The 12,623-nt window shown below is 37.9% G+C and overlaps 1 protein-coding gene across 1 annotated transcript in view; it reads left to right on the plus strand.

Moving 5' to 3' along the window:
- The window catches only part of VWF (von Willebrand factor), a 139,897-nt gene that overhangs the window by 80,145 nt on the left and 47,129 nt on the right, over positions 1-12,623 (plus strand). Inside the window, exons 31-34 of the mRNA XM_086758341.1 lie at positions 1,237-1,380; positions 2,359-2,523; positions 4,847-4,890; positions 9,271-9,448. Coding sequence (XP_086614467.1) covers positions 1,237-1,380; positions 2,359-2,523; positions 4,847-4,890; positions 9,271-9,448 — 531 coding nt within the window. The remainder of the gene's footprint in view (positions 1-1,236; positions 1,381-2,358; positions 2,524-4,846; positions 4,891-9,270; positions 9,449-12,623) is intronic.

A 12,623-nucleotide genomic window follows, 5' to 3' on the forward strand; every position in this document is an offset into this window, starting at 1 on the left:
GGAAAAAGGATCTTTGCCTCTACCAGTGAAAAGGGGTGGGTGACATGATGAAAGAAGACATGAAGTGCAAAGTGTTCAGGTGTGCTAAGGTATTCTGGGGGTGTGCTGGTGAATTAGCTATGATCCGACTTCCAGTGTTTAACAAATGTGCCTGTTATTTAAAATTGTTCAGTGAATTCCTCAGGCAAACATATTTCTGCTCCACATTTCTTGCAGATTAGTCAAGTTTTTCAGGTATTTATTATTCACTGTTCAGTGTTTGCCCTGAATGTCATGTCAGTCACACAGGATTGTTTCTACTTCCTGACCTGATAAGTTCCAAGCCCAAAAGAGCTTTTAAGAAAGTTGCATATCATCACTCCCAGTCTAAATATTTGTGCAAATACATATCTAAATACAAGCACTAGCAAAGTGCTCTCTTGCTGAGCTCATAATTTTGAATAAAGATTTGCCTGAGTGTTCACAGATGTTAAATGAAAGGGCACCAGGTACCCATTTAAGCTAGTTTGTGATTTGGGCTAAGGTAGAATTTCTTCCCATGTTTTGTGGGATTTGGTGGGTTTTATTTGTTGGGGTTTTTGGTGGTGTTTTTTTTTTTTTGTTTGTTTTTCTTTTAAATATGGATCACCCAGTAATATTGTGGATTAGTCTGAGTCTAGATTTCAGAGAGGTTGCTAGTGGTAGGGGAGCAAGATACACTTTTTACACCCATAGAAAAAGTTGGTCGAATTTGGGAGGAACTAGATCTCTGGGAGCTGAGCAACTTGTGTGTACAATTCAGTGTGGTGTGACATTGTAGATGAGAGAACCACTGGATGTCACTGTTGTTCCGCAATTGGGAAATAAGTACATATTCTACAGTGTCTTCTTGTCTTTTGTGTTACAAAATGGTAATACTTTTGGAAAAGGTAACTACTAAAGTGAGGAGCATTAAAGTTATGCTCCTCATGGCTTAGCCTCTTCACTAAGGAAAGGTAGTAAAATTCCCATCGCTTCAGATATTGGGGAGATAAGTAATTCCAATTACTTCAGAGATTGCTGGGAGTTATTAATAGTACTGGTAGGTTCTTAATAGCTGAGATCCTTCATGTGGTAACAATAAAGCAGGCATTAAAAGTCCTTTAAGAAGTATTTTCCAGTACTCTTATAACCTACTAATATGAAGTAAGATTTAGTTTTATAGCCTTCCATGAGTTTTCTATGATATCTTTCATTTATCACTTCATTTCTTTTTAGGAAAAGCCATTGATTTTGTAGTTCAGAACGCAATGTCAGAATCCCATGGAGGGAGACCCAGCGCATCCAAGGTCGCGATAGTCATCGTGTCGGGGAGATCAGAAGACACTGTGGAGGCTGCTGCACTTTCTGCAAGAATGAATAGTAAATCTTGTTTCACTGTCGCTATTTTTTAAGCAGAGTTGTTGCTTTTTAAGTAATGCATTAGAACAAAGGATGACAAATTAAGGTACTGGTGCGTTCATGTAAGTTCACTGATATGGACTTACTGTGCATAATACTCTAGTAAGAAATAGGCCTGAACAAAACCTGCCTGATGAAGGTGCCTTTTTATTACTGATAAATTCATGACTAATCTGCAATTTAAGCTGAATAGCTTTCATAGGTTTCACAAATTAGTGACATTTCATTTTCTCACTTCCTGTGGATAGACAGGGATGACAGAAATGTGATCTAATATTATAAATTCAATACTTTTGAAGTACGCTGAATCTTGAAATGTTTACTGCAATAGTAATAGAGAGATGATTTGATCAGATTCTGCACTGACCTATACAGGAATATGCTTTTAGTATCAGTGTGTGCTGTGTGATGTTTTTTCAAGTTTTCTGGCCGGAGTCACTGTACCTCAGCTTCCTGAGGTGTTCAACTGAGGAACAGTGACTTCTTTTGTAGATTGCTTTGGGAGCTATTGAATAAGGCATAGACTAAGTAGCAACTATTATTTTTTAATTAAATGGCTTGAAAATAATCCAATTGCTATGTAGATGAAGAAAGAAAACAATAAGCTGAGATTTTTTACATTTGGAAATAAGTGAAGATGTTGTCATTAAGTCTGTAGCTGCGTTTTGTTGACCGTGCATGACCTTATTATGCTTGGGACTAATAGAGCTCATCTTAACTAACACTGTGATTAAAGCATCACCATTTCTGCCCTTAATTGCCTTTAGCCTATGTGGAGGGAGTGATGCAAGTAATACATGAAAATTAACTGTTGGAAAAAAACTTTTCCCAGGTTTGTTTTTTTTTTTTTTTTTTTAAGAAGTAAATGAAAAAAATACCACAGCAAAGACTTTCTTTTCCTGTGCATTGACAATTTAAAACTTTTTATTTTTTTCCTAGGAATATCCCTGTTTCCAGTTGGAGTTGGGGACAGATATGATGAAGAGCAACTAAGGACTTTGACTGGGCCATCAGCTGCTAACAGAATCATGACGCTTCAGAATTTTGAAGACTTATCCACTATGATCACATTGAGGAGTGAATTTATCAGAAAAGTGTGCATGGGTAAGTCCAGTATAGTTGTAGTCTCATAACCGGAGCAAAACCCCAAAACCGAAATGTCAAAACTAGATTTTTCTTGATTTGAGAAGTCAGCCCAGTGCTCCTTTTTTAGTGTTTCACTGACAATCATCACAAATGATAACCTAGACCACCACCATCAGTTAGATGTAAAAGAAAATCTGAGCCCTTTCAGCATGTAGCCAACTGCTAGTCTAATGAACCAACTTTCAGCAAGACTTTAAAAACTGCTTAGTCCTGAACTTTCAAGCTATCATCTTATTAATAATCAGGGCTAGTCAGTTGAAGGACACCAGGAAAGCTCAAGCACTCCTGAATGAATGCAGGCATCCTTCAGAAATTTTACAAGATACTTGTGAGTAAAGATTTCAAATTACATATTTTTCTGCACAGACCTAAGCATTGTTCTGTATATGTCTACAAATAATTCATCCAAAGGATAAGAAAAAAAGAATGAGAAAGAATTAGCTTTTCCAGGAAAACAAATACTGGAAAATAGAGTGTAAAATATCTTAAACAAACATTCATTTATTTGTATATAGCAGTGCCCCTCATGTAAGGAAACTTGCTTCAACTCTGGACAGTACTTTACTTCTTTTGCCTCCTTGGTCTGTTTGTATATAGATATTTATTACTCTCGTTGTTGTTATTTTTATTACAATAACATCTACGTGTCCTCTTTGCTAACCACTGTCTCATCATGTTAGACATTGCACAGGTTTTTACCAGCTTTCCTAGGGCTTAGTTACGTCTCCATTAGAATAACGGGACTTTTTTGCAGAGCCAAGTACCACTAAGAATGAGGAAGCTGTGCAGTGTGCACAGTCCAGCTTAGAGATATCCGATCAGTCTCCATTGGGATCACTTCTGGCATTTAAAAATCTCTCCAGAGCATCAAACAGCTGCCATTTTCTAGATTTAAACAGCTGCCATTTTCTTTCTTTTCTTTTAAAATAAGCTTTTAAAGATGCATTTCCTCTCCTCACGCTGTAAAATATGTGATTTTCTAGCTCTAAATTACATTGATCCAAGATATAGGATGGGGAGCAGGAAATTGAAACCAGTAACTATTTTCTTATTGCAATCTATTCTACAACTTACTGGTACTAGAGGTGAAAGCTTTCTATTTTTATGAAAACTTTTCCAACAGCACAAATCATATGCTCAAAAACTTGAATGATAGATATCTTATATTAGACATGTAAATCTTAAAAATTTAGCTCTCCATTTTGCTGATGGGGAGCCAAAGCCTTTGCTATGGGATGGGAAACTATCTTCTTTTTTTTGGGGGGGGAGGATTTGTTTGTTTGGTTTGTTTTATTTAAGTTTCTTACAATCTATAAAGTATAATTTTCCCCTCCAGACTCATACAGTTGGATTTCTCGTATGGAGGGAGTCATACTTTATGTGTGGAAGTGTACCAAAAATAATACTATTAAAAAGGTTTAAAAGATTTCCTAAATGCTTTCAAAATACATTACTTGTCCTGGAAAAGACAGACCATATAGCGTATATATGCTAGCATAGTATACTATTATATAAAGTTTGTTAGTCAGTGTTTTAATTTCCTAAGCACGTGCTTATCACATTGTCATGCCATAGTACTTACATGAAATTACTTTCCGTATATCTTTAGGTGTGTTATGAGAGCACATAAACATAGAAACAGCAATTCAGTGGGTGCCTTGTGACCATCTAACTGATTATATAAAAAAAAACTGGCCATCACAGTAATGCCTGAATGTAAGCAAACAGAATTTCAGTATTCTTACTGCATCTATTTTCATACTTATGATGGTTGCTGGCAAATCTTGTTTTGGGGTTACATGCTCTGTTTATCTTTTTGCCTTTACTAAATGTGTGTGTGCATGAGTATGTACATTCTCATTACCTACTAATTACCAGAAATAATCTCAGTTCATCACAACATTCAGAAGTAAGGCTGGACCCTGCCTCAGAGCAAAAGCCATGATCTTCTTTTAAGTACTATCTGGGCAGAGCTGTAAGTCAGTAAAAGTGCTGTAGAATTACAACCCACCTATTGCTCACAGGGTATTTTGGGACCAATGTCATTGCAGAAATCAGGTAATGCTGTCAGTAACAAAGTTTATGCATTCTTTGACTTTTGTGCAGTTTAAAGAAACGCCTGTATTTTCAGGTAGGGATTCTCACGTTCTAACACACACAAAAAAAAACTTCTTACAGCCTAAGTCACATTTTAAAGTAAGCAACCTGTATTTTGGTGATCACCACTTAAAAGACTGGATAAGGGAGTGAGATAGCTAAAAGATGTCTGTTTCTCTTTCAGACCCTGTCAGAGAATGTATAGATGAGGATGGAAACAAAAGGAAAGTAAGTATGCTGCCTGGGTCATGCATCTGGCTTTCAAGTTACAAAGTTCATGCGGAACCATGAATACCTTCACAGATAATCTGAAACAAAAAGTGTTGGACAATATTAAGTATTAAGAATTATTTAGGAGGAGGAAAATGTTGGCTTTTAACTGATGGGATAACTTCGCACACAAAGGAGATCCCCCTCTAATGACATCTGATCTTGCAGTGTGTTGAATATTATTGAAGGGAGTGCAGAGCCAAAACTTGTGACAGTGTGTGTCTACTCTGAGAAAGAAAAATGTATTTCTATTTCCTGGGCAAGCTAGATATAGCCAAAATAAAGGTGCATGTATAGGGGAAAGTAATGTCATTGTCCAGACCCTTTCCTGCTGCTAAAAATATAAGTACCTTGTCCCTATGAAAATTTTGTAGGAAAATAATTACTGTATAATAGTCACCTCTCTAGGGAAAACCCTCTCTCAAGTTATGACATAAAAGTTCTTAGTGTTTGTTTGCAGAAAAGCTTGTATTAATCCTGAAAAAATGCACAGAAATGTTAGTAAACCTGTCTCATCTCTCTAAAGTGTTCCACTCTAGGAAAGGAATGATGTATGTGTTATAAATGGTTCAGTTCCTTCATCTCAGGTGAAATGCTGATGTTTCTGAGTTATATGATAATTCATGCATTTAAAATATTAGCATAAGCTTGTTACATATTTTCTAGTAGGGGTCAGTTATGAGTTCTACTCTAGGATTTATTTTGAATTTCCAGTACATTAAAAATATTCCTTTGATTTTTTTCCCTTGTGAAGACATGACTGTAAGGAAGGATATGGCTAATAAAGAAATACTTATGAATTGTCTAGACACAGGAAATATACTTCTATCAAAGCTGCCTTACACATTTGTCTTCAGTCAGCTGGTCAGAACACAGAAAGGCTTTAGCTAGATCAGACACTAAGTATATTCTGGTGGCTTTGAGGTTGACAACATAATTAAGGAAAAAACAGCAAACAAAAACTAAAACAAAAACTAAACTTGAAAAACTTTCTTAATTAAAAGAAAAAAAAAATCAGATTTTTGTTTATTAATTTGGATTACATGTGTCCAGGCATCTGGGCTTCTAGAAGCAGACACAGGTACATGTAGATAAGTGCTGGAAAGGTTAAACTTGAATTTCAGACATGTCAGGTTTCATTTTTTTTGGTGATATATTTTTTGGTCCATATAAAAATGAACCACATTTCCAAATGGTAGCCATCAGCGGGATTCTGTGTTACCTCTTCTGTTAGCAAGAAAAAAAAAGAGTTTTAGAAGACACTGCTAACATAGTAGCCATTGCCTTTTGGAGCAGGCTGTTGAGCATCTTGTGGTGTCTACAGGACACTGTGGAAGTGTTCTGCCTCTGGTGTTCAGCACGCACACTCTGAACTCCTCTGCTGCCTCTCTGGCAGTAATGTGCCATCATTGAGCTGTTACCCTCTTTAGTCCACAAATCCACAGGGATGAAGAATCAAGACTCTTTCCTAATTCAGAAAACATACTCTTACATTGAATCCGTAATATTTCGAGCATTACTCAGAGACTTACTGCAGGAGGCTCAGTTCCCCAAGTGGGATGTCTGACACGCACCTGGAGATTGTGGGAACTGATCTCACAGTTTGCAAGGAAATCAGAGTTCTCAGGATCAAAAATCTCAGCCTAAACCCTATCAGTACCATGAGTGATATGATTTGTTATATTTTTTTTTGTGTTATTACCTCTACCCTGGAAATAACTGTTGAAGGAAGATTCATGGTTAAGGTCACTGTTAGCAGCAGAAGGATGGGAGATCAAATGTAGTAGGTCAGGCCACAAATCCATTCAACTCCTTGTATTATGTGGCCAAAAATAGAATTCAAGGAAGAATGTAAGTAAGTATATATGAAAATTCCCTGAACTGTCCTAGCCTTGAACCGTTTGTGACTTAGGGACACCCTGAGCTGCGAGTGGCACCTTTTCGAGTCTGACAGTGCTCAATAGTTTTCTCCTCCATGAATTTGTTCAGTCATTCTTTCAATTAATGTAAATTATTAGTACTGATCATATCCAGTGGCAAGGAATTCCAGTAGTGCTATATACAGGCTGTGTAAAGAACTGTGCTATATACAGGCTGTGTTTTAATATTTGAACTTGCCAGCTGTCAGCATATGTGAATGATTATTATAGATTAAGGTTTGTTTTTTTAAATGTAGTTAATTTTAATCAGTAGTTTTGTTTTGAAGCTTTTAAGCAGGTATAAAGGTGATAATAGATGTGTAGGTACTTGTCTTATAATGGTAGCAGTTCATCATGAAAACTACATTTCTACTCTATGTATGGTAGTAAAAAACATGTTCCTAAACTAGCTGTTTCCCTAACATGACCTTTCTAGTATTGTTCAGCACTTGGTTTAGAGAAGAATAAACTAACAAACAAAACCCTGACTAAATTAAAAGATGCCAGCTGATGAAGCTGGTCGAGGTACGTGGCACTCTCTCCTGCAGATGCACGGTAAGAGCAAGAATGTGCAAGTCCAGGTCTGTAGATTCAGAGCTCCCTCTGAGAGGAAGTCTGAGGCTTCCTCCGGCGTGCTGGCAGGCTCATTGGTTTCAGCAGACTTATACATTACGATTTAGAAACCTCTGCTTTTGCTTTCCTTTCTGTCCTATTTTTACTCCTACGATTTCATATCAGTTGGGATTTAGGCTTTCTTTGTCTTTCAGAGTCCCTGTGTTTTCCTCTGCACCAGGAATCTCGGCTTTTTTTGGATCCTTCAACTGATATTTTTGTTTTAATTTAACTTTGCTTTTCTTGTCCAGCTCTTAGATGTTTTCCAATAGATGTCCTGTTAAGGAGTGAAATAAAAACAATAAAATATGTATGGAAGCCAGAGGATCATTTGCCAGACAGCTGTATATGTACCCTTCCAGGTGCTCCACTTTCAGTGAGCTGTAGGCAAGACAACTATAATTTAAAAACATTCAATTTCTTCTTATCTAACTATTTTTTTCCATACTTAAAGCTCCTCATGCAACTTTTTTCAGAGCTTCCTTTAGGCTCACAAGCCTGAAAAGTATTAAGCCACTTTCAGGATGGCTTGTCTTCTCAAAATCCTGAAACATACAAAGCAGGTCTAGTAAATTAACTCATACTTAATGTGTAAATGTTTATGGCCACAAATCTGGCATTTCTCTTTTAGACTTGATGGTATCATGTAGCTCTGAGATACAGAACAATACTTTCATATCACTATTCTTGGTTTGCACATTAGTGCCAAGAATAGTCTGTGAATTATGTTGTGGTTATCTAGGTATTTTATCACTTTGCTTGTCTCTTTCATGAGAATGATAAGTAAGCTGAAAAGGAGAGAATTTGAGACGGCCTTGCCCAATAACTACCGTCTTTTCTTCTCCACATATTTCTGCTTGTGAATATCAAGAAATGCTATCCAGTTCATGCAACCACTTGTTACTAGTGCTTCTGGACTCCCCTCTGTAGAGATAGGTCTGGAAAGAAAGGGCTGTTTCCCACATTTAGGGGTATTCCTTGGAATGCAGACCTCAGGGATGAAAACTGTTTGAAATTCATTGAGCCTATTTATGGCCTTTAGATCTTGGTAGGATTGGGGCCAGAGAGCTCCGCTTTTTGCAGATATGAATCTTGAGATATTCCAGATTGTGACTACATCTATTTCTCTGTCATTCAGTAGTATGTAATCCTGGTGCCTTAAAAATTAGACTGTCCTTTAGAAGGACAATAGGACAATATATTTTACATTTTATTTTTAATTTTACAAAACCACTATATTTAATAACATTAATCTGGTAAAAGAACAATTTCCCTTCGGGAAGAGAGGAACTGTTTTAAAGTTTTGGAGTTGTGGATAAAATAACTAGAGTATTCCATGCCTTTCTAGCTTGGAACAAATATTGTTAATTCCTGCTGTGCCATGACCATCTGTGCTCATAGCTCCTTCTAAAATAATTATATGACTTACAAAAACTAAAGGCTTTGACATTTAAAGAAAAGCTAAGGGGAATTCTTTGTTGACTATACTATCCATGCATGCTGTAGGATGGCTAAGCTAACAATAGATGGAGTACCAGATGCTTCATTCTGCTGTAACAAAACATCTATTCTAGATTATTATCTTTTGTTTGGAATTTCTCACAATGTTGCTAATTTAAACTTTTTCATCCTCGTGAAGTCCTTAATATACTGCATTCTATTATTTAATTATCCAAGGCTAATTTGAGTAGTACTGCTGTCAGTGTCATTTTACTTGCTAGCTGTAGGAGCATGGCAGCAGCCAAGTTCTGCATTTTTCTCCCCTCCACCCATGTTCTTTGTTAAATATCTGTGTCTCCCTATCTAGCCTGGTGACAAATGGACATTACCAGACCAGTGCCACACTGTGACATGCTTTCCAGGAGATTACACAGTTCTGGAGAGTCACCAAATTAACTGTGAGAGGATGCCAAAACCGGTATGTCACAGCAATCTTCCTGCTGTAAAGATTGAAGAAACTTGTGGCTGCCGATGGATGTGTCCATGTGAGTATCTATCTTTGCATGTATGCTCCCCATCACTGGAAATGTTTATCAGAAATGTAACACTGAATGGAGCTGCTTAGCCATTGTACACATCAAAGATGATGAAGATGGGATGAATTAATACTATAAACTGGTTAAATATAGAGCTAGGTGCGCGAGAGTCTCACAGATGCCTGGAATGTGTGATGCTAATTGCAAGTTCAGGGCCACTGCAAGCTTATTTTTTACATTAGCAACAGTGCTTTACCAGAGAGTGTTGCACTGTCTTTCCAAAGCTGTGTGAACCAGGAAGGAGGATGTATGGGAGAAAACAGAAATTTATCTAGGCATGCTGTATGCAAGTGATGTATTCTTGGTCCATTTCTAGGCTTGAGGGTTTGGCCTGACCTCAATCAAGCACATGTATTAAAGAAACAGCAACAACAAATGCCCCCTGCCTCCATAAAACCTCACACTGAGTATTTGAGCAGAAACAGTGAACACTGTGTGATTAGTGCCTTAGCTGAGATGACTGGAACAGAAATTAAGTGCACCCACTTGCATTTACACGGTGGAGGGACTTAGCCCTGTGGCTTGTCATCCGTTTGTTGAAAAGACAGACTCTTTAGGAAAATCCCACATATGTGAAGGGAAGACTTGAGAGAGGAAGAATGATAATTTCAAGACAAAAAAAAATGAGCTGGAGCCTCCAGGTCGCCTCAGTGCCCAGACAGATACTCTGACTACAGTGAAATGGTGGCAGTCTGAGATAAAGGAGGTGGTGGTGCATGGCTGCACATGGTGTGGCACAGGGCATTGCTCCACAGCTGTCACAAGGAAGAGTACTTAATCATGGTACAAGGGACAGGCTCAGCCACTGGACCTTTTGGTGCACCTTAGTCTGGGTTTGGGGACTGAGCTTCACCTCCTCCCTGTGCCAAATAGACTGTAGTCATATGCTCAATTTCCATAAAAATTAGTCAAGATGTTAGTTTTGAATTAAATGTTCAAAAGATAAGCTCCAGTAACTCTTAAAGGTTGTATCTATTGAAAAGAATGCATTTCTACAGCCCAGTTATGCATGCTATTACAGCTAAAATTTGCAGAAGTCTCAAAAGCTATAGGTATTATTTTCAACAGTATTTAAATCCTTTTCAAAGCCTCAAAATTCTCTGTCTTGATGAATCTCTTTGGCTTTGATGAAGCATTGAGGACTGTTTCTGTGAAAATTTCGCTTACATCTAAAGTCATGTGATTACTTTTTAAAGTAAATCAGAACCCTAAATATGCCTTCTTTTTACAATGTATAATCTCAGTTTAAAATGTCATCTACAGAACTGATTGTTTTAAGAACAAATATCTTCAAGCACTGCTTGAAATATCTGAGCTGGGTAGGTAGGTTTTGATCCTTGAATTGTTAAACATCTAGAATTTCAACACCCCAACTTTTAGCATTTTCTAAAAGCACATTTGATTATCTAAACACTTCAAAGCTAACATTTCTGTTTTGATACAAATATTTCACAAAAGTAGAAAGATTAAATTGAATCATAATAAAATATTTTATGATATTTAAAATAAACTCTTAGTGTTATGTACCTATAAAAAGTCCATCTGTAATAATTTTCTTGATCCAAAATACATTGATAGCAACATGAATGCATTACTTCTGACATTCGTTTTGGCATGTGTTTGGCAGAACGTGTCTTCATAAAGAAGTACTGAAAGGATGAAATGAAAATTACCATTCATAGCATTAGTTGATTACCATGGAAAGACCTATAGTTGACTTGATATTGCTCCTGTTCATCATGAGTTGTTTAGCTCTTTATGATTTTAGTGAGCCATAATATGCAAAATTTAACTTTTTTTTTTCCCCAAGGTAATACAACTTGTGAGGGGAAAAGTGGTAAGTTCTCATATGTTATAAGAGGAGGAAAAAATCCCAACCCTATCCAGTTGATGAAAAACCTATGGGTAAAGTACCCTTGTTTCAGGGACTACTTAGTAATACCAGGACCATGCTATTTCAACTAAAGCAGCATCCACAGTAGGTGACAAGGCTGATTCTGATGCTGTATGTGCTGAAGTCAGAGCTGAAACTCACAGCAATCAGTAGACTTTAGAGATGAGCATAGCAAAGTAGGTACTTAGCATGAGGTCAGTGTACTTCAGCATCTCTTTGTTGTTGTGAATGGAGGCTGGTTAGGGAATCTGTGCTGCAGGAAGATGGCAGTGCACGCTTAATTGACTCTTGATTTAGTGAAGCAGTGTTCAGCTATTCAGAAAGCTAGAGCACACTTTCAAGTAATTGCTTGACAGTACAGATGACATGACAAACGCTTTTGCAAAGAGGAAGTACTTCAAAAAGTATTCTTCTCATGCCATATAACTGAGTTCAGAGAATAGATCCGAAGTTGCACCATAAAGGTGCTTGCTTGCTGATCTAGTTACAAGTTTTATAGCAACATGATTTGCAACGTGTGATTCATGGCTATTGAGTTTTTTTCTGACTACATTTAAATGGATTGCATTAATATATTTTGTGCTACAGAAATCAACTGAGAACTTTAAAAGGATTCCCGTTATCCTAATACTTTTTTTAGATGTCCATGAATAAAAAAAAAAGGTTGAGGCTGCTGCTAGAAGTAGTTTCCCCTTTGTCCAGTGGACGCGGCTGGGCCTAGGACAGACCCGCTGCTGGTCAGGGCCGAGACAGTGGGCAGCAGAATGTTCCATGATAATGCCTCTGCGATAACATATTTAAGAAGGGGAAAAACAGGAGGAAAAAAAAAAAAAAGGGGAGAAGATGTGAAGACGTTGAGCCAGGGCAGAGAGGGGGAGGTCCGAGCCTCGTGGGCCTTGCAGGCCTCACCCTCTGGGGCCTCCCGCTGGGTCGCCGTCTGGGCCCGACTCAGTCCAGCCCAGCTGCAAGAAGTGGAGAGGAGATGAGATGTCCACCTGCCCTGACACGCAGGGCACGAGGAATTTGGATGTAAAGAGAATCTGAGAGGTGTCTGCCAGCCTGTTGTAAAGAATTTCTGGTGAGAGGAATAGTTGCAGATGCCAAGGTCAGTGAAGAAGCAGGGGGAGGAGTAATGCTGCTCCTAACCAAGATTCCCCTGCAGCCCATGGTGCACGCCATGGTGAGGCTGCCTGTTCCCCTGCAGCCCATGGAGGTCCCTGGAGGAGCAGA

Source organism: Chlamydotis macqueenii, chromosome 1, assembly GCF_036417535.1.
Source record: "Chlamydotis macqueenii isolate bChlMac1 chromosome 1, bChlMac1.mat, whole genome shotgun sequence".
Classification (NCBI taxonomy): Eukaryota; Metazoa; Chordata; class Aves; order Otidiformes; family Otididae; genus Chlamydotis; species Chlamydotis macqueenii.